The following is a 23,570-nucleotide window of genomic DNA, read 5'->3' as shown; positions in this document are numbered from 1 at the left end:
TTCCCCTTAAGGAAACCATGCTGACTTCAGCCTACTTTATCATGCACCTCTGAGTACCCTGAAACCTCATCCTTAATAATGGACTCCAATATCTTCAATGAAGTCAGACTAACTAGCCTATAATTTCTTCTCTTCTGCCGTCCTCCCTTCTTAAAGAGTAGAGTGACATTTGCAATTTTTCTGTCCTCCAAAACCATTCCAAAATCTAGTGATTCTTGAAAGATAACTACTAATGCCTCCACAATCTCTTCAGCTACCTCTTTCAGAATATTGGTGTGTATTTTATGTGGTCCAAGTGACTTAACTATTTTCAGACCTTGTAACATTCCAAGCACCCTCTCTTTAGTAATAGCAACTACACTCACTTTTGCCCCCTTACACTCTCTAATTCTTTGTTATACTGCTAGTGTCTTCTATAATGAAGACTGATGCAAAATCAGTCTAAGTTCATCCATCATTTCTTTGCTCCCTCTTTACTACATCTCCAATAGTCCAATATACACTCTCGCATCTCTTTTACTTTTTAAATATCTTCATATTTCACCTTTTCTCTCTTCATCCAAATTTTGGCAGCAGGAAGATGGGGTGAGGGCAGATATCCGGGAAATGGAGCTGTGGGCAGCATCAATGGTAGAGGAAGGGAAACATCATTCTTTAAAGGAGGAGGACATCTCAGAGATTCTGGAATGTAAAGCTACATCCTGAGAAAAGATGCAGCTGTGATGGAGGGAATGAGAAAAGGGAATAGCAATTTTACAAGTGATAGAGTGAGAAGAAGTATAGTCCAGTCAACTGTGAGTCGATAGGTTTATCAAATAATCAGTGGACAGCCTGCACCCAGAGGTGGAGACAGGGAAATTAAGAAATGGGAGAGAGGTGTTTGAGATGGACCAAGTAAATTTGAGGTCAGGGTGGAAGTTGGTGACAACGTTGATGAAATTGACAAACTCCACATGGGAGCAGGAAGCAGCACCAATGCAGTTGTTGATGTCGCGTATAATGATGTGGGAGTGCTCACAGTGTAGGGTTTGGATAGGGGAAGCCAAAACAGAAATTGCTGAGCGTGAGGACCAGTTCCACCAGATGGAGAAGAATTGGTTAGGTATGTTGTCTAGAATGAAGCAGACAGCTTTAAGGCCTTCCTGATGCATTAAATGGTTAGACAGAAATATGAAAGATGAAGTATAATGTGGGAAATGTGTGTTTATACACTTTGGAAGGAAGAATAAAGAAAAATATGAAAAGTGGTGGGACTGCAGAACATAGCTGCACAGTCCGACCTGAATGTCCTTGCTTGTGCTAGACAGAGAGAAGACATGCAGGTGCAAGTAATTCAGAAAGAAACTGGAATATTGGCCTTTAGTGCAAATGGGGATAGAGTACAAAAAGGAAAGTTTTGCTACAACAGCACAAGGCAATGGTAGGACCAAATGCAAATTACGTTCTATATTGGTCTACAGGAGAGATATACTTCTCTTGTTGATTACATGAGTGACGTGACTGTCTTATAAGGAAAGGAAGGAGCATGTGGAGTAGTCAAAAGCCAAGAAATGAAGATTTGGCTTATGATCCCTCGGACTGTGCCTTCTCCAAAATGTAATAGAGGTGACTGTGTAAAAATATTCAGGGACTCACATGAATCATTCATGCAAGTTCCTGGATACTTGGCAAGAATAAGAAGAATTGTTTCCCTCATGGTCAACCACAATTTGTAAACTCAGAGTGTGGCAGCTTTATGATTCATTATAAACTCTGGGTTCTCAAGTGCATGCATTTAGAACAGCATGTTAATATTCTGGCAAAGCTTGCAATACTAGCAAGCCTGTATTGACTTCTCAGCCTCATTTTCACCAGTGAAAGGAAGATAATGGAAATTCCTTTAACTTGACTTAAGTGTAGTATGGCACAGATTACTGAGTTCTGTCTAGAATTAAACAGGGGGTGAGAAGTTAATAGTGACAGCGACCTCTGGCTCCAAATATAAATCTTTTGAGACACAGGTGTACGGCTGTGGCAAACTTTGCAACTATCTTTGTCATGACTAATTTAGAAAACTTCCAAAGACACTCCTCCTTAGAGGGATTGAGAGCATGAAATACAGTTCTCTCTGAGAAATTTCATCCTTAGATAGAAGCTTTCCATTTTCCTTCCCTTGGACAATTTTACTACAGCAGTTTGTTTGTGCAGCACCTTAATTCCAGCTCATGCCATAACTGGTAGGAGCAGCACAGATGTAGTGGTATCATCCAAAGTTTCTATGGTCTATAGATGCAGGGTTTAGAACAGCAGTCAGCCTCCACAGTGTCTACTAAAAGCCTGCAAAAGTTTGAACAAAATACATGAGCACTTTTAAGATGCCCTTCTGTAAAGGAAACAGAACTAAGCAGGCACACCCTGCATATATGAGGCCACAGGTTCAATCCCAGACATGTCTACACCGTTTATCTTAAATTTTATGACATGAAGGTTGGTGCAGTTGTGATAGTGTAGAAGTTGTTGCAGGATATAATGGGATATTGACAGGATGCAGAGCTGGGTTGAAAAGTTTCAGATGGGAGTTCAGCCCAGATAAATGTGAAATGAGTCACTTTGGAAGGTTGCTTTCCAGAGTCTTGCCACTTTCAGAAGTTTTCTGATGACTCTGCCATAGTTGGATGCATCAGCAAGGGAGATGAGGCTGAGTACAGGGCTATGGTGGGAAACTTTGTCACATGGTGCGAGCAGAATCATCTGCAGCTTAATGTGAAAAAGACTAAGGAGCTGGTGGTGGACCTGAGGAGGGCTAAGGCACCGGTGACCCCTGTTTCCATCCAAGGGGTCAGTGTGGACATAGTGGAGGATTACAAATACCTGGGGATAAGAATGGACAATAAACTGGACTGGTCAAAGAACACTGAGGCTGTCTACAAGAAGGGTCAGAGCCATCTCCATTTCCTGAGGAGACTGAGGTCCTTTAACATCTGCCGGACGATGCTGAGGATGTTCTACAAGGCTGTGGTGGCCAGTGCTATCATGTTTGCTGTTGTATGCTGGGACAGCAGGCTGAGGGTAGCAGACACCAACATAATCAACAAACTCATTCATAAGGCCAGTGATGTTGTGGGTGTGGAACTGGACTCTCTGATGGTGGTGTCTGAAAAGAGGATGCTGTCCAAGTTGCATGCCATCATGGACAATGACTCCCATCCACTCCATAATGTACTGGTTAGGCACAGGAGTACATTCAGCCAGAGACTCATTCCACTGAGATGTAACACTGAGCGTCACAGGAAGTCATTCCTACCTGTGGCCATCAAACTTTACAACTCCTCCCTTGGAGTGTCAGACACCCTGAGTCAATAGGCTGGTCCTGGACTTATTTCCACTTGGTATGATTAACTTATTTTTATTTAATTATTTATGGTTTTATATTGCTTTATTTCTTCACTATTCTTGGTTGGTGCGGCTGTAATGAAAACCAATTTCCCTCGGGATCAATAAAGTATGTCTGTTTGTCTGTCTGTACACTGAAGGCAGGATACAGGATTAATGGCATAGTTCTTGGCAGTGTGGAGGAAAGAGAGATCTTAGTGTTCAAGTCTAATGTCCATCAAAGTTGCCGTGCAAGTTGATAGGGTGGTTAAGAAAGTGTATGATGTGCTTGCCTCTATTAGTCAGGGGACTGAGTTGAGGAGCTGCAAGGTAATGTTGCAGTCCTATAAAATCCTTGTTAGACCACACTTGGAACACTGTGCTCAGTTCAGCTCACCTCATTATAGGAAGAATGTGGAAGCTTTAGGTGTGGAGGAGATTTACCAGGATGCTGCCTGGATTAGACAGCATGTCTTCTGAGGATAGGTTAAATGAGCTAGGGCTTTTCTCTTTGGAGTGAAGGAGGATAAGAAGTAACTTGATAGAGATGTATTAGATGATGAGGCATAGGCTGAGTGGATAACCAGAGTGGAAATAGCTGATATCAAGGAGCATACTTTTTTGGTAACTGGAGGAAAGTATAGGGGAAGATGTCAGAGGTAGGCTTTTTACACAGATATTGGTGAGTGTGTGGAATGCTGTGCCAGGGATGATTGTAGAGGCAGATACATTAGGGGCTTTTAAGAAACTCTTAGATAGACACATGGATGATAGAAATATGGAGGGTTATGTAGAAGGATTAGATTGATCCTAGAGTAGGTTAAAAGGTTGGCACAATATTGTGGGCCAAAGGGCTTGTACTGTGTTGTAGTATTTTATGTTCTATGTTTTTAGATGTATGTGATTATCAGAATTGGTTAAAACAGCTTAAAATAATTTGTAATTCAAGTATTTACAAGAAAATACTACAAAATATATTAAGCCAGTCATTTAATTAAAACATAAATTATTATGAAATTAAGAAAAATAAAAATAGTTTAATACAATTAAATAAATATTTAGATGAAGGTCAATCAAAACTATTCAAATTAATAAGGTCATGCTAGTGCACCAGCTGTCACTGCCATTAAATTGAGGAGCCAATAATGATGTATCTTACTCACTATTAAGTTTGAGGTGGAACAAGAGATCTAATGTTCTAGCTTCTGACCTCCCAAGCATTTCATGCTTCTGCAATGCAGAATGGCAGCATGAAAGCCCAAAACATGCTGATGAGTACACAGCAGCCAACTAGCAGACCTCAGCATAATCCAACCAGTGGATTTCTAGAGCAGAACATGGAAAAGCCAGCTTGAAGCAGCATTCTAGGCATGTATTACATCAATTATTTTGAATCTGATCTTAGAAATACATCTGGACTGGCAGAGCCATTTCTCATGGTGAGGCAAATTCTGCAGCCACCAGAAAGAAAGGCATGTAGGTTCAATGCCATTCTTAGATTCACTGTGGCAAATAGACAGATTTGAAGGCAATTACTTCATGATATGGCTTTAAGTGGGGTCACTGGGGGCTTGCCTTGCTCAGACTACCCTAAGAATATATTTTTAAAAATCAGTATACATATACTGATTGTAACATTTTAACAGAATTTCTTGTGCCTGAAATTCAGATACATACCAATACATTTTTTGCCAGATATATCAACTTCATAACCGGAATTGCAAATACATCGGTAACTGCCACGTGTGTTCTCACAGACTCCATTTTGACAAATATCAGGATCCAATGCACATTCATTGATATCTGTGAATGCAAAACACTTGTCAAAACAGCTTTATTTACTTCCATACGAAGAAGTAACCAAAGAACTTAAGTGTAACACAATTAAAATTAATTTCAAATAACAAAGATGTTTTCAAAATTAAATTGTTAAATGTGAATGTGGAACGCACTTCAAATTTTTATTTGTATTTGTTTTAATTTCTAGGTTATGGGATGGAATGTGTAACAGTGCAGCAAAAGTGATGGTTAAAAACATACCATGACAAGTGTAAAGGCCAACGTTATCTTTAATTTAGTTGTGGTATGTCACAACATACTTCAGCCAGTGTAACTTCGTGTACTGTATTTATTGAGGGTAAATACATTGTCACTTAATTTTTCTATTTTATTTACTTTCATCGCTACTTGGTGTCACAAGTTGTGCGACAAAGTACTTTGAAACACATATAACCCATATAATACAGGCAAAATAAAATTTTGTTGTAACTCACATTCCAGGGAACAGCATACTACAGAAATACATTATTCAAGAGAATATCAGGATGTATTTTATATATAGACATGATTTCTTTAGTAGGAATTATTTCATTGTTACCTCTCCCATCGCTTGTTATCCCAGGTCCACTAGGGCAAAGAGCATGATATTCAGCTGTGGGAAATTAAGGAGAATAGTCTTTCAATACTTTCTTCACAATTACCAACAAAACTATTTTTCACACCTACTTATTGTATCTCATTCTAGGGATTCCTTTCCTCCGTTTTACTTGTGCAGAAACAGTGTTATTCGATATAGTAATTCTGTTTAAAACAGTGTTTATGTAATTCCCTGTGCAACAAAGTGGCATGCTAGTCTCACCACGCACTCTTCTATAGACCTAAACTGGGCGGCAGCTGGCACTTAGCCTGATAGCTCCAGCCTCAGAAGCAAACCTTTCATATCTAATTCCAAGAACAGTCACAGCAAATTTCCACACGTGTTAAAGTTTATTTGCCAGGTAGATTATTTAGCAGTCATTAAAGTTTGGACAGATATTAAGGTTTTTGACAAATTTAGAAGGAGCTCCAGACAGGTTGGTGGACAGTGAGACCCACAGGAAATATGTTCTCTATGTTTTCAGACCAAAGAGACCTTACAGGGCTACACTATGTGCTCTTGGTAGTTTACTAATGTGGTTTCTGTGAGGAGTAATACTATGTAGCTGTTTATCAATGCCTACAGTTTGGAGGAAGCCTGTAATGCCAGCAAATCCCTGTGCCTACTTTGTCTGCTCCTCTGTGCTGAATGGATAGCAGCCTGGAATGACTTTACGTACCAGAAAAAGAGAGCGAAAAGGTCAACAGAAAGCAGACCCAAAATGTGTAAAATCTCACAGATTTGAGCAAGATGAAGCCTTGTCTCTACTGACACTGTTCCTCCATGAAGTGTACACCTGAATACCCATCCCTAAAAATCTGAGGGGGTAACAATTAATATGCTAAACCCATCTACAATTGTACATTTCAGAACTTCTATTTTTGACTAGTTAGGCCAAAAAAATCCAAAGGACTGTACTCTGCAGTATTACTGAAATCAAATGGAATTCAAGTCCTCAAAATCCTCCAGAGTGGCAAAGACTCAGATACAGTTTATTGTCATTTAGAAACCACAAATGCAATGCAGTTAAAAAATGAGACAACATTCCCCCAGAATGATATCACAAAAGCATATGACAAAGCAGACTACACCAGAATATCCACACAACGTTTGGCAATCTCCAGTCCAGAGTCCGGAGATGCTGCTGCGTATTAATATCACGTTACCATCCAGTGCGTTCCCCGGAAAGGAGCTCCAAATCCACCAGACAAAGACAAGACTAAAAACTAAATCTACAAGACCTGCACAAAACCACATAATTACAACATATAGTTACAACAGTGCAAACAACTCCCCTTCAGACATTAAGAATAATTTCTGTCTCCTCTGAGGCAAATCTATTTCAGTTTTGTTTTGTGCAAATTGTATGCTCTTTAACTCAATTCAAAACAGCTCGATCATCTTTCTGTAATACTGGGGCATTTCTATTTTTTACATAAGCCATTCTTCTCTCAGTGATACATTTTATTTCTGCTGATGTATTAGAACTTTTGATGTAAATATGCATGAAATTTAAATAGTAAATAGAGTTTTTATGTATTGAAAATAACTTTCATTTTCTATATAACAAAATATAACGGCCAGATGTTCTGGTCTGTGGTGAACAGATATCAGTAGCTTTTCATTACAGTCACACTTGCCTTTGTATGGACTTTTGCAATATAACCATATAACAATTACAGCACGGAAACAGACCATCTCGGCCCTTCTAGTCAGTGCCGACGCTTACACTCACCTAGTCCCACTGGCACGCACTCAGCTCATAACGCTCCATTCCTTTCCTACCCATATACCTATCCAATTTTACTTTAAATGGCAATACTGAACCTGCCTCTACCACTTCTACTGGAAGCTCATTTCACACAGCTACCACTCTCCGAGTAAAGCAATTCCCCCTTGTGCTACCCTTAAATTTTTGCCCCTAACTCTCAAATCATGTCCTCTTGTTTGAATCTCCCCTACTCTCAATGGAAAAAGCCTATCCACGTCAACTTGATCTATCCCCCCTCATTATTTTAAATATCTCTATCAAGTCCCCCCTCAACCTTCTATGCTCCAAAGAATAATGACCTAACTTGTTCAGCCTTTCCCTGTAACTTAGGTGTTGAAACCCAGGTAATATTCTGGTAAATCTTCTCTGAACTCTCTCTATTTTGTTGACATCTTTCCTATAATTCGGTGACCAGAACTGTACACAATACTCCAAATTCGGCCTTACCAATGCCTTGTACAATCTTAACATTACATCCCAACTCCTATACTCAATGCTCTGATTTATAAAGGCCAGCATACCAAAAGCTTTCTTCACCACCTTATCCACATGAGATTTGACCTTCAGGGAACTATGCACCATTATTCCTAGATCACTCGGTTCTACTGCATTCTTCAACGCCCTATCATTTACGATGTATGTCCTATTTGGATTAGTCCTACCAAAATGTAGCACCTCTCATTTATCAGCATTAAACTTCATCTGCCATTGTTCAACCCACTCTTCTAACTGGCCTAGATCTCTCTGCAAGCTTTGAAAACCTACTTCATTATCCACAACGCCACCTACCTTAGTATCATCTGCATACTTACCAATCCAATTTACCACCTCATCATCCAGATCATTAATGTATATGACAAACAACATTGGACCCAATACAGATCCCTGAGGCACACCACTAGTCAACGGCCCTCAACCTGACAAACAATTATCCACCACTACTCTCTGGCATCTCCCATCTAGCCACTGTTGAATCCATTTTACTACTTCAATATTAATAACTAATGATTAAGCCTTCCTAACTAACCTTCCATGCAGAACGTTGTCCAAGGCCTTATTGAAGTCCATATAGACAACATCCACTGCCTTACCCTTCCTTGTCAACTTTCCTCGTAACCTCTTCAAAAAACTCAATAAGATTTGTCAAACATGACCTTCCACGCACAAATCTATGTTGACTATCCCTAATCAGACCCTGTCTATCCAGATAATTATATATACCATCTCTAAGAATACTTTCCATTAATTTACCCACTACTGACGTCAAACTGACAGGCCTATAATTGCTAGGTTTACTCTTAGAACCCTTTTTAAACAATGGAACCACATGAGCAATACGCCAATCCTCGGGCACTATCTCCGTTTCTAATGACATTTGAAATATTTCTGTCAGAGCCCATGCTATTTCTACACCAACTTCCCTCAAGGTCCTAGGGAATATCCTGTCAGGACCTGGAGATTTATCCACTTTTATATTACTTAAAAGTGCCAGTACTTCCTCCTCTGTAATCGTCATAGTTTCCATAATTTCCCTACTTGTTTCCCTTACCTTACACAATTCAATATCCTTCTCTTTAGTGAATACAGAAGAAAAGAAATTGTTCAAAATCTCCCCCATCTCTTTCAGCTCCACACATAGCTGTCCACTCTCATTCACTAAGGGACCAATTTTATCCCTCACTATCCTTTTGCTATTAATATAACTGTAGAAACCCTTTGGATTTATTTTCACCTTACTTGCCAAAACAACTTCGTATCTTCTTTTAGATTTTCTAATTCCTTTCTTAAGATTCTTTTTACATTCTTTATATTCCTTCAGCACCTCATTTACTCCATGCTGCCTATATTTATTATAGATCTCCCTCATTTTCCGAACCAAGTTTCCAATATCCCTTGAAAACCATGGCACTCTCAAACTTTTAACCTTTCCTTTCAACCTAACAGGAACATGAAGATTCTGTACCCTCAAAATTTCACCTTTAAATGACCTCCATTTCTCTATTACATCCTTCCCATAAAACAAATTGTCTCAATCCACTCCTTCAAAGTCCTTTCGCATCTCCTCAATGTTAGTCTTTCTCCAATCAAAAATCTCAACCCTGGGTCCAGTCTTATCCTTCTCCATAATTATATTGAAACTAATGGTATTGTAATCACTGGACCCAAAGTGCTCCCCAAAACATACGTCTGTCACCTGACCTATCTCATTTCCTAACAGGAGATCCAACACTGCCCCTTCTCTAGTCAGTACCTCTATGTATTGCTGCAAAAAGCCATCCTGCACACATTTTACAAACTCCAAACCATCCAGCCCTTTCACAGAATGGGCTTCTCAGTCTATGTGTGGAAAATTAAAATCTCCCACAATCACAACCTTGTGTTTACTACAAATATCTGCTATCTCCTTACAAATTTGCTCCTCCAATTCTCGCTCCCCATTAGGTGGTCTACAATACACCCCTATAAGTGTACACACCTTTCCCATTGCTCAATTCCACCCAAATAGTCTCCCTAGATGAGCCCTCTAATCTATCCTCCCAAGCACTGTTGTAATATTTTCTCAGACAAGCAATACAACACCTCCTTCTCTTGCCCCTCCAATTCTATCACACCTGAAACAACGAAATCCAGGAATATTTAGTTGCCAATAACACCCCTCCTACAACCATGTTTCACTGGTAGCTACAATGTCATATTTCCAGCTATCAATCCATGCTCTAAGCTCATCCACCTTTCTTACAATGCCCCTAGCATTAAAATAGGTGCATTTAAGAAACTTTCCACCTCTTCCTCTCTGTTTATCCCTAACAACACAATCAACTTTATTATCTTTTTCTTCCTTCTCCCCTACATCTTCAGTCTGAGCGCTCCCCTTCTCTATCACCTGCCTATCCTCCCTCACACACTGTCTACTAGCTTTCTCTATTTGCGAACTAACCTCTTCTCCCCAATCTCTTCAAATTGATTCCCAACCCCAACCATTCTAGTTTAAAGTCTCCCCAATAGTTTTAACAAATCTCTCTGCCAGGATATTGGTCCCCCTAGGATTCAAGTGTAGCCTGTCCCTTTTGTACAAGTCACACCTGCCCGAAAAGAGGTCCCAATGATCCAGGAACTTGAATCCCTGCCCCCTGCTCCAATCCCTCAGCCACGCATTTATCCTCCACCTCATTCCATTCCTACTCTCACTGTCACGTGGCACAGGCAGCAATCCTGAGATTACCACCTTTGTGGTCCTTCTTCTCAACTGCCTTCCTAACTCCCTGTATTCTCCTTTCAGGACCTCTTCCCTTTTCATACCTATGTCATTGGTACCTATATGTACCACGACCTCTGGCTCCTCACCCTCCCACTTCAGGATATCTTGGACGCGATCAGTAACATCCCGAACCCTGGCACTAGGGAGGCAAACTACCATCTGGGTCTCCTGATCGCATCTATCTGACCCCCTAACTATTGAGTTCCCTATTACTACTGACTTCCTCTTCCTTCCCTACCCTTCTGAGCTACAGGGCCAGACTCTGTGCCGGAGGCACGGCCACTGTTGCTTACCCCAGGTAGGCTGTCCCCCCCCCGCCCAACAGTACTCTGTTACGCCTGTGCCTGAACTCTGAGGGGCCAAAGGGTACAAAGTAGCCCCTTCCTTTTTGAGAATCGCAAGATCGCTATTAATTCAGGTCAGGAGACCCAGGAAATGAGAGAAAGACATGCAGAATCCACAAAGGGTTTTGGAATGTCCTGACCCCTCAGCGATACAAAGCCACGGGAAACGGCCATTGTCTCTTGGAGACGGAATTGTGTATTGAGTACTGTACTTCATGGAAGCCCTCAGGGAATGATCAGAGGGGGTTGGTTGAGGGATTGCATCATCCCAACCTGATTGACATCTGAGACCCCGTGAGTTCGGATAAAAGAGGGTCTGGGGAACAACCCCTTTAGACGCACTAGGAGAAATGCTAGAAATCCCGTGACAGCGTTTAATAGCAACAGCTGGTGGAAGGCCCACGTGTGTCCTTTCCCGTGGCCTGGGATTGAGGCCTTACCACGGAAGATGGCTTAGCGAAAAAAGAGATCACCACCGACGACATTTCGAAGGATCGACATCCTAAAAAGGAAAACGGGCAAGTTCCAAAATCTGTCTCTCTTGACTCCAACCAAAGGCTGCAGCCTGAATGAACTAAAGTGACTTTTATATTTCCATCGGACAATACATTATCCCCTAGACAACGATAGAGCTATTTCTTATTGATTATTATTATACCCGCACTTTTAGATTTAGTATTGATGACGTATATTAGCTGTATGTTTGCATTGATATTATTTTTGTGTATTTTTATCAATAAATACTGTTAAAAATAGTACCATCAGACTTCAATGGACCTCTCTATCTTTGCTGGTAAGTGACCCAGTTACGGGGTACATAACAACTCAAACAGGAGTACTTATTGTTAAGGGGTACAGCCACTGGGGTACACTCTGGTACCTTACTCTTCCCCTTCCCCCTCCTAACTGTGACCCACCTGTCTGCCTCCCGTGGTCTTGGTGTGACCACCTGCCTTTAACTACTCTCTATCAACTCCTCACTCTCCCTGACTAGACGAAGGTCATCGAGCTGCAGCTCCAGTTCCCTAACATGGTCCCTTAGGAGCTGCAGCTCAGCGCACCTGGCACAGATGTGGACGTCTGGGAGGTTAGGAGACTCCAGGACCACCCACATCCGACACTGAGAACAACAAGCTGCCCTGGCACTCATATTTCCCCCCTTTCCTCAAATAACAGGAAAAACTGAAAACTAAGCCTACCCTGCCTTGCCCGTTTCCACCTAAGCCCGTTGAGCCCAAGCCCTTAAGCCTACACTCTGCTCCCGGCTCACTCCGCTGCCTGCTGTTTAAGGCTGTGTCCTTTTAAAATCTTCCCCACTTCACTGCCCACCTTCATGCACCTGTGCAGTCCTGCCTTTCTTAATTCTGATGAGAATAAGAAAAATTCAAGATGGCTCCTGCCGCACTCCCGTTCTGATCCTCCTACTTCCTTCTCCAAACGAAAACAGATGCAGGATTTCTGCTTTTTTTAAATCTTCCCCGCTTCACTGCCCACCTTCACGCACTTGCTTGCGCAGTCCCGCCTCTCTTAACTCCGATGAGAATAAGAAAAACTCAAGATGGAATTTCAAAATTGGAGGATCCAATTATATAACCATCAAAAAGCATAGTCTTTTACAAAAAAGATACCCCATTGTCATTAATGGCAAAGTTCAATGCATTAAAACTATTTGGTGCAACTGATCACTGCAAGCTTTTAGGAAAATATTTCCTTCATTGATCTTTTTAAGGATGCCAGCAAGCTGATAAATAATATTAATATTAGACAAGCTGATACTTTGTGTCTAACTTGAGGATCCTGAACTCCTGCACCTCAGTCCAATTTTAAATTTGACATGCGTACCCTATCCTTCCACATTATAACATTGCAACCCTGTGCACAGATTCTATCTTTTAAGCCATTCGTATTTCATTTCAGTCAGACGAGTTTCTAGCGTGTTACTTTTGTAATGCCCAGCAGTATTTGTAAAGGATTTAAAATTCATTTTAAAACTAGATTAAAACTAAATAAAGAAATTATAAAAATATTATTTCTTAAAACTCAAAGATTAATTAATTATTTTTTTTGTAGAGCTTTAATCACCAAAAGTTGCGCCACAAATTAGCAGGGCTGTATAGAAATTAAATCAAACACTAAAGTTTATTTCTACAAGTAAGTACCAAAATAAAAAATTATGCTAAGTCTGCATCAAACATTTGAAGTAACATTACATTATAAAGGGGATGGGTGAGTCCTGGGCTGGATGTCCTACTCACTTAAGGAAGGTGAAATATGTTCCATAGCCTCTCCTTTCCAGGTGTAGTGATCACTGCGGGACCACTGTTTGGCGTGCCATGCAGGAGGTCACTCGGATATGGCCTGTCCTACACTACTGTGCCCATAGCAATGCCTTCATGTGGTATCCCTGTTCTTACTGAGTTTGCTATGTCATGGTGCGACCGAGTGTCCAGCAGTATAAATGCGTGGGCTAGCTGGGCTCATTTGTCTTAGCTGGCAGCCAATGTAGGAGAAGGACAACTCTGATTCCAAACACAGGTAAATAGGACTCGTTAGCCATGCCAGGCAACTGTCGAGGAGAAGGAAAACTCTGATACTCAAAATACAGTTTTGTGGTCACCACAGTCGTTGCAGCTTGCTGTGCCTTTGTGGAACATCCCCTGGCCTATAGAGTGGAATTGGTCCATGGGTACCAATCCTCACTATAAATCTACACAGCGCTGATGGGATGTTGGCCTCTACAGTCACCAACGATTGTCCTGTCACTCCTGACTCTTCTTCCCTCCTGATCTTCGCAAGCAAAGAACCAGCCATCATCATCATCACATTATGAAAACCGAATACTGTGACAATGGACGGTATCAGAGATTCACAAGGATGACCACAGAGATGTGAGATATCTACAATGTGTTTTGAAACAATGAGGAAACAGGATATCTTTTCTCTTGATAACATAAGATTTAAAGAATATTAGACAGAAGTTTTTGAAAAGATTAAGAATGTGATACAGTGGCCACAGACAGACAAGACAATTACTAAGAAATCTAACAGAAAATTCAGGACACACCATTTTACAAGGGAAGGTGAAACAGAGGGATACTCTGAAAAATTTTGTTAATCAAATACAAGAGGAGGCTTTAGTACAGCTTAAATCCTATTATTGACTGGAAAAGTCGAACAGTCAATTCTTATACCATATATTCTATGAAATTCCTGTTCTATGTAATTAGGGCAACTGGTTCTCAAGGTCAAAATAAACTATCACCATTGTGGTTAACCATCCATCAACAGTGAAGTAGATCTATCTGCTCCAAATGAAGATAAATGTGATAGGACAGACTGTTCAATCTGAATTGCCATCTGCACTCACGCCCCTGTTAACCCACAGCCATGTTTACTTGCTGCAACATCCACAGGAACCATTGTACAAGAAGCCTCTATCTCACAGCCCCTTCATGAATTTACCTTTAAAATGAAGATTGTCATCCTTATTCAAAATTAATAGGATTTGGAGCTTGCTCATCAAAATGGACATATATCTAAGGGGCCAGACTCTAGTGCAGCTAGTCCCCTGGCTTGCTACAATCTGGGACTGCTGTTGTGCTCAATGAAGGAGAAGATATCTGATCTGTAAATGCTTAAATTGAAGGTGTGCTGAACACGGAGTGAAAAGGTAGAACCACTCTGTACACTGGAACTCTATCATATCCATTAGTTTTGTTCTCTAAGGAACAGATAGGTGTACAAGGATCTGTAGATGGATTATTCTGTCTCCCATACACTGCTATCGATTTCAAATTAATTTTTGCGTTGGCTTTAGGTTAAATTTAACAAAATATTGAGAAACAAAAATTTATACTCAAACAAAACAAATGAAAATGAAAAAATAGATAAATAATAGTTACTATTTTACTTTTGAACACAAGGAACAATGTTTGCATTTTGTAATGTTAATTAAAAATACTATCTGATTCTAACTTACAGAGTTCCATTCAACAAAGTAATGCTTCCCTTACTAGCTCCACATAACAAAATACCCACCAGAATTTAAAGCTGGACAAGGTTGGCAAGGTTCTCCAAAGGCATAATCAGTGTTAGCACAGCAGCACTGAGACTTGGTGTAGGCCCCTGGTAATGGTCGATCACATTGGCCTTGTCTGTAACCACCATAACAGGTGCTTCTCATGTGAGTATCTGCAAGTAAACAGTTAAAAACAGAAAAGAGTTATTCATGCAGGCAAGGAAAGATAGAAAACAAGAATAATTTGGAATAAGAGTAAATAAATCAAAACAAACTATTAGGCAGTAACAGTAAAAGGAAGGATTAGAATAATAATTCCAGCTCTTAGGACCAAAGATTGAATTCAAACATAAAATGAGGTAATACAAAGAACATCCTACTGAAATCCAATGGCACTATTTACCAGCTGAATAAGACTTCAGCTCTTCAGCTCTCAACTAAGCAGTTGAGCTAGTCAGTTTGCATTCTAAAGATCATGTAAACTTTCTAAATCTAATGTGCAATATTTGATAGCTTGCAAGCTTATAATTAAGTTATGGTAGAGATGGCAGTTAGGCCGCAAATAAACTCTGAATAATTAGCAATATACTAGAAGGTGAAAAACAGTAAAATGAAAAATCTTCAGATACTAAAATGTTGAAATGTCAGAGCAACTCACCAACTAGGTCAGGAAGGATGAATGCAATAGTAAGCTATTACTAGGGCATAGATTCTTTGTGAGAAAACATATAGTTCTTTTAGAAGGCAATAAAGAGTAGGAAGTAGTCAAGTGGGCAAAAGTGGTCATAAATCTATTAAATAAATACATGTTTCATAAAGTTGAGTGATTCCTATATAAGAGAATATGATGCAAGATAGAATTCAGAAGCTAGGAAACTGCCAGGGGTGTCAGGCACTTTTGAGATGAGGCAATGTTATGCAGAGCAGCAAAGAGCAAATAAGCTGCTTATTTCTCTGACAGTGCACAGCATAGATTCCGCAAAGCCTCTAGTACAGATCTGAGTTCTTGATGGAAAGTGGTTGATAGTTGAGAAGCACATTCCATTGAAGCACAGTGAAAATGATCTTGGAGAACCCCAGGCACATAGCTGGAGTCGAGTTATAGAGTAATACAGCTTGGAAAGAGGCTCTTCAGCCTAACAGGTCCATGCTGACCACAGCATCCTTTCTTCCTGTCCCAGTTGCCCACATTCTACCTGTAACCTTCCAAGCCCATTCCCTCCATGTATCTATCCAAATGTTTCTTAAATGTTGCAACTGTATCTGCCTCGACCAACTGATCTGGCACCTCATTTCAAGTACTCACTACCTTCTGTATAAAGAGGTTATCTCTCTGATCTCTCCCCTCGTATCTGTGTCCTCAAGTCTTGGACTCCCCAAACCTGGTGAAAAGATTATGACAATCCATCTAGCTCATATCCCCTATGATTTTATAAACTTCTATCAGATGGCCCCCTCATTCTCCTATACTCCAGGCAATAAAGATCCAGTGTAGCCAAACTCTCCCTATAACTCAAGCCCTCTAGTCCAGACAGCATCCTTGCAAATCTCTTCTACACCCTCTCCTGCTTGATAATGTCTTTCCTGTAGTGAGGTGCCCAAAAGTGTACACAATACTCTGTGCAGTCTCACCAGTGACTTATATAACTACAACAAAATGTCCCTACTAAACTCAATGCCCTATCTAATGAAGGTCAGTGTATTGAATGCCTTCTGACAATGCTATCCAATAGTTCAACTCATAGAACTACTTGCAGTGAATGGCAATAGTAATCTGAAGAAGGATTTCAAGACCAGTCAACACATATAATGAATAAACAACAACACACACAAAATGCTGGTAGAACACAGCAGGCTAGGCAGCATCTATAGGCATCCCTATAGATGCTGCCTAGCCTGCTGTACATATGAATAATTTGAAAGCTAACCTTCATTACTTGGAAAGAAAAGTACAAAATGGAATTCAAGAATTTGGGTGCACTCTCTCAAAGAATAAGGAGGATCTAAATATCTGGTGTTCTCACCTGATCATCTGTGGGAACTCAAATCCAAATCATATTCAGAATCTGACTTCATAATATTAATTCCTGTTAGAGTGACATTTTCTGCCAAGCCCAGTTTTGTATAGACATTCAGCCAAAAATGTCAATATAGAAACGCATGTAGTCTCACTTACCTACAAGGGTAGAGGCTCTAAAATGAAGAACATCACAGACCTAATAAGGTCATGAACTTACAGTCAAGGACAAAGATATCTTCAGCATCATTTCAATATAGCAGGAAGAAAAGCAGAGAAATATCATATGTAGAGAAAAAAGAAGCAAGCTATGAAAGTTAATGTGTATAATGAAATTCAAGTGATCTGAAGTTATACACAGAAAATGCTGTAATCAGCATCTGTGGAGTGAGAAACGGTTAATGACTGTGGTCAATAACCTTTTTTCACAACTAGAAGATAGGAACTGAACACAAATTGCAGAGAAATGGGGAGGGGGTAAAGTGGAGGGGAAAAAGTAATTTCTGTGAAAGGCTGGAGACAGTGGCAAGAGTGTTGAGAGGGTTAGGTGAAAGCTTGTTAACTTGCTAATTTGTCTAGACAAGGCGTAAACAGATAGAAATGACTAAGAACATTGAAGAAGATTAAAATAAAATTGAACTTTGAGGAACAAAACACTGCAGTTACTAGAAATCTAAAGCAACAAAACAGAATGCTGGAATTAGCCAGCATGCCAAGCAGCAGCTGTGAAATGATTAACAACTGATTTGACAATTATTCCTCCAAACAATTCTAATATAAGGTGAAAAGATTAGGTATCTTAAATTGTTGAATTCTGTGCTGGGTCTTGAGGGCTTTAACATGCTGAATCAAAACATAAAATCGTGCACTTCAAACTTACAATGGAACACGAAATTCAAAGACAGAGAAATCACATTGGGAGTGAAATGGAGAAATGACAGACCTTGTTCTAAAATGTGCCTGTTCCTTTGATTTTTTTTTTGGTGCTTTTGCACGTAAGTTTACAATGCATACATTGTCTCAATCTTGTGTTTTCATTCCATGTATGAGAATATGTTTAGACATTCATGAAAATATATAAATTAAGGTTCCTGATAGGTTACTTGCTGATCTTTTTTAGTGCAGATGAAGACATTTTTTCCAATTAATCCAAACAAACCAATTTTTTCAGATAATACTTGCAAGTTAGTACTTTGTTCTACAGGTGCATTGATATTACCAGGACATAAACTCTAGCATTCTGAGACCAGTAGGTTTTACCCACATTGCCTGAATATTTCTAATGTCCATCATTTTGACAGTGTATGCTGGCACTAGTAAACTTTCTGATGGCAGATAATTTCACAACAATTAGAATGAATTTCTTATACTGACACAGAAAAGAGGCTACTTGGTCTATTAGACTCAGGTCAGCTGTCTTAAACTCTCTCACAATGTTCTGTACTACTGCGACTTATTCTCTCTCTCTCTCTCTCTCTCTCTCTCACACACAAATAAGTCCTATTTTGACAATAATCTTCATTAAGGAATAATTATTATAGGCAATTGATTTACTACCATGTTGCTTGGGATGTAGGAGGAAATTGGACCACCCTGAGTAAATCTATGCAGAGATGGAGAGAATGATCAAAAACTTGGCATAGATAGCACCCGAGATCAGGATCAAATCTGGGTCCTTAGAACTGTGAATGGCAGTAAATGGCATTTAAAATATGCCACAAATTAAAATCTTTACAACAAAACTACACTCCCATTCAGTCGAGAATTGCTTATTAACGTCGAAGCTACTGGTCCAAACTAGACAAACCTGTACTAGAAGAGCTGAGTGGTGATCTTATGGAAGTATTGTTATCAAAAAAGAGAAGATAAATCTAGAATATTACTTAAAACTGTGAAGCAGGAACAAACTTTAAGCATATTCACATCTTTAACTGCATCTAAAAACAAAAAAAAGTTAACTGTATCTAACAGCAGACAATAGTCTGAATATGAACTACTCCAGATAAATAGATATAGTATACAAGTTAAATGTATGCAATAACAAGTATTAATCCTACTAGCATTATTTATAGTTGATAATGTTTTAATATTGGTTTATATTTGATACCATATGCACCAAATGAAAAAGCTACTTAAAAGAGTAAGATTTTGATTCTATAAAGTGGATTCTTAAAAGTAAAAAGTAATCACATGAATTGAAATTTACAGTGCCTTGATGAAGTATTCACCCCCAACAACCATTTTCACATTTTACTGCCTCATTTTCTAAATTTAAAATATATTGAAGTAGGATTTTTGAACTAATCTATAAAACATTGTGCATCATGTCACATCAAAAGAAAAATTCCAAAGCATGTTGATAATTCACTAAAAATTAAAAACCAAAATTGTGAGGCTGAAAAAGTATTTATCCCCTTCGTAATTACGTTTACCTTCCTCGGGTGCAATAAATATTATCTTACCAACTCACTCAATTTGTTGATGTAGAAAATTGGAGGATCACCTGTTTTCAATTAATTCATAAGAATAAAACCCCTTCTCTGTAAGGTCTAACAGTATGATAGATTTTCAATGGATCAAACCAAATTGAAGACAAAAGAGCTTTCAAGACAAGTCTGGGGAATGATAATAGAGAAGCAGAATCTGAGGAAGGTTACAAGATCATCTCAAAGGCGCTGAACATACCTCGGAGCTTAGTGCAGTCCATTGTGAAAAAGTGGAAAAATATGAAGCCACAACCACCCCTCTAAACTTCGTCACCAGAGAAGAATGGCACTTGCAAGAGATTGAAAAGTATGGTGGAGGATTCATCATGCTATGGGGATGCTGTGATGCCAACGGTCACTCTGGGTTGCAGAAGTCAGTGGCTACACCTGGTGATGAAGTTCATGGCTTCACAATCCCTGAGGCCTTGCACATAAAACATATTTATGGAAGAGTGGCAAGAAAGAAGTTCTAGCTAATAAAAAAAAAAATCCCTGCCCATATGAACTTTGCAAAGCATCACTTAGAAGATACAGTAAAGATGTGGTTGGATGAAACGAAAGTGGTAACTTTTGGCTTCAACATTAAGTAGTATGTATGGTGTGAATTTAATACTGAGTATCAGCCAGGTAATAACATCCCTACTGTAAAGTATGGTGGAAGTAGCATCATGCTATAGAGATGCTTTTCAGCAGCCAAGGACTGGAAATGTGGTTAGGAATGGTTAGGAAAATTAATGCTGCCTAATTCAGAAAGATCCTGGATAAGAACTTGCTAGCCTCTGCCAGAAAGCTTAAACTGGGAAGGAAGTCTGTCTTTCAGAAGGACGTCCCAAAGCATACTGCCCAAGCAACCACGAAGTGGCTTTTAATAAAGAAAATTGATGTCCTTGTGTCCCAGTCAGTGTCCTGATCTTAACGTGATCAAGCATCTCTGGCAAGACCTCAGAATTGTTTTCCACCACTACTCCCCAACTAACCTGGCACAGCTTGAGCAATTTTGCAAGGAGGAAAGGGCAAATCTTGCTTTATCACATTGTGTAAACTTAATGAGACTTATCCAAAAAGAAAACTGGCTGTAATAGCTGCGAATAGTTCAACTAAGTCCTGAGCAAAGGGGGTGAATAGTTTTGAACTGCTGAAAATTCAGGGTTTGAATTTTTAGTTTTTCATGCTTGAAAATTTTCCCTATTTTTTGGAGGGGTTAACTGTGAAAAAAGGACCATATGATTCACAAATAAAAATTCTTAGTTAAATTGGTTAAAATCCCTGGTTCTAATACTCATTTATGTGAACAAAAGGTTGGGGGCTATGTTCTTTTTGAAGGCACTGTAAATTTAACTTAATCTTGAAATTATTAACATTTCAGACTGCTGGTCATTTGCTTATTTGGTTAAAAAAAACAAATTCTATAAACTTTTACATCTATATGTTCTTGGCAAAAGCATACTTATTACATATATTTCAACCAATTGCCATACCAACACAGACTCGCCCATCAAGTCCAATAGCCAGGCCAGGAGGACATTCACATCTGTAGGAACCATCTGTGTTCACACACCGTCCATTCATGCAAATTCCTGGTGTCTGTGCACACTCATCAATGTCTGTTGAAAAGTAAAGGGACAGCAATAAACTAAAATATGCATTATAATTCAACAACTTCAGCTAATAAGCTTTTAAGTGTGTTTTGTGTTTATTTCATACTTACATCACTTGCAGTATCTTTCTTTCAATGATTTTACTTTCAGTTAAACATTCTCCAGGCCATTTAAAAAAATATATATTTGCTTGTCCCATCAGCACTTTCATATGATTTGTGCTATCAACCCTTTCATCAATTAATGGCTCCTACTTTTCATCCAATTTTACTTTTTTGTTCTCTTCTCCACTTGACCCATCTATTGCCAGTTCCACTAATAGATCAGTAATAGACCCAAAACACTAACTACATTCTTCTCTCCAAGGAATTGCTTTAGCTGCTGAGTATTTCTGGTGTATGGAAGCATGTTAACTAAAAGTTGAGACAATCAGCAAATGTTCCAAACAACTTAGTAGCAACTTAAGTGTTGGAAGTTTCTGTATGTCAGAGCTTATTACTATACAATGTAGTGGCCAGCCCACAGTATTTTTCTTTGTTCTTTGTTCTTTTAGATTAAAAATATTTCTTGCCATTTTTCCTTTAATAACATGTCTGCTGACTGACTGTTCTTTCATATTCATGATTTGCATTTTGGATGGAATATCAAAATACACTGGATTTCATTAACGTAAGAAGTTCTACAGAAAAGCAACACACGCAAAATGCTGGAGGAATTCAGCAGGTCAGGGAGCATCTATGGAGAATAAACAGTCACCATTTCAGGCCGGAACCCCTCATCAGGACTGGAAAGGAAGGGTTTAGAAGGCAGGATAAGAAGATAGGGGGAGAGGAAGGAGTATAAACTGGCAGATGATAGGTGAAACCAGGTGAGGGGGAAGGTGGGTGGGTGGAGGAGAGGGTTGAAGTAAGAAGCTGGGAGGTTATAGGTAATATATTTTAAACTGAAGCAAGAGGCGGAGAGTAAAGAAGTAAAGGCATCTCAGAAAGAAGCCACTTTTTTAACTGATCGGGGAAAAGAAGCTAGACTGCACAGGCGCGTGACGTAGCGCACCAAAGGTTTAAAAAGGAGAGGATGTTTTCAACAGTCTTTTAAATCGAATCAAGAGGCGGAGAGTAAAGAAGTAAAGGCATCTCAGAAAGAAGCTGCTTTTTTAACTGATCAGGGAAAAGAAGCTAGACTGCACAGGCACGTGACATTGTGTGCCAAAGGTTTAAAAAAAAGACTGTCATATACAGAGGCCATTGTCGGAGTGGACTGAGTCAGAGTGGGACGGCTTTGGCTCATAGGCTTCGGCGTGAACAGGCAGAGGTAAAGGTAGGTTCCGGTAAGTTTTGTTTTGTTTGTTTAGAGTAGAGAGAATACTAGGCAGGATGTTGCAATGCTGCTTTTGCAGGTAGTGGGAAGTCAGGGAGACCTCTGGTCTCCCTGACAATGACACCTGCAAGAAGTGCATCCAGCTGCAGTTCCTAACAAACTGCATTAAGGAACTGGAGCAGGAGCTGGATGACCTCTGGATCATTCGGGAGAATGAAAACTTTACAGATAGAAGCTACAGGGAGGCAATTATGCCAAAGGAGCAGCGCACAGGTAATTGGGTTACTGCCAGGCAAGGGAAGTGGAAAGGGCAGGCAGAGCAGGGCTCCACTGTGGTCATTCCCTTCAACAAGTATACCTATTTGGATACTGTTGGGGGGGATGACTTACCTGGGACAAGCTGTGGAAGCCAGATCTCTGGCACTGAGTCTGGTTCTGCAGTGCAGAAGGGAAGGGGGGAAGAAGAGGGGAACAGTGGTGATAGGGGACTCGATAGTTAGGGGTACAGACAGGAGGTTCCGTGGTCGCGACCGAGACTCCTGGATGGTTTGCTGCCTTCTGGGTGCCAGGGTCAGGGATGTCCCTGATCGTGTGCACAGCATTCTGAAATGGGAGGGTGAGCAGCCAGATGTCATGGTACACATCGGTACCAATGACGTAGGAAGAAAGAGTGAGGAGGTTCTGAAGAGTGAGTATAGAGAGCTTGATAGGAAGTTAAAAAGCAGGACCTCGAAGGTGGTGATCTCAGGATTGCTACCTGTGCCACGTGCCAGTGAGGGCAAGAATAGGATGCTCTGGAGGATGAACACGTGGCTGAGGAACTGGTGTATGGGGCAGGGTTTCAGATTTCAGGATCATTGGGACCTCTTCTGGGGCAGGTGGGACCTGTACAAGAGAGACGGGTTACACCTGAGCTACAGGGGGATCAATATCCTTGCAGGGATGTTTGTTAATGCTATTGGGGGAGGTTTAAACTAGATTTGAAGGGGGATG

The 23,570-nt window shown here is 40.0% G+C and overlaps 1 protein-coding gene across 1 annotated transcript in view; it reads right to left on the bottom strand.

Moving 5' to 3' along the window:
* The window catches only part of LOC132378818 (fibrillin-1-like), a 377,797-nt gene that overhangs the window by 182,373 nt on the left and 171,854 nt on the right, over positions 1-23,570 (bottom strand). The window contains exons 15-18 of the mRNA XM_059946042.1: positions 21,141-21,266; positions 15,180-15,332; positions 5,729-5,782; positions 5,029-5,154 (exon numbers count right to left, since the gene is read on the bottom strand). Coding sequence (XP_059802025.1) covers positions 5,029-5,154; positions 5,729-5,782; positions 15,180-15,332; positions 21,141-21,266 — 459 coding nt within the window. The remainder of the gene's footprint in view (positions 1-5,028; positions 5,155-5,728; positions 5,783-15,179; positions 15,333-21,140; positions 21,267-23,570) is intronic.

The sequence above is a fragment of the Hypanus sabinus genome, chromosome 21, assembly GCF_030144855.1.
Source record: "Hypanus sabinus isolate sHypSab1 chromosome 21, sHypSab1.hap1, whole genome shotgun sequence".
Lineage (NCBI taxonomy): Eukaryota > Metazoa > Chordata > Chondrichthyes > Myliobatiformes > Dasyatidae > Hypanus > Hypanus sabinus.
Note: the sequence above shows the minus strand (reverse complement) of the source record. Positions and strands in the feature narration are given on the sequence as shown.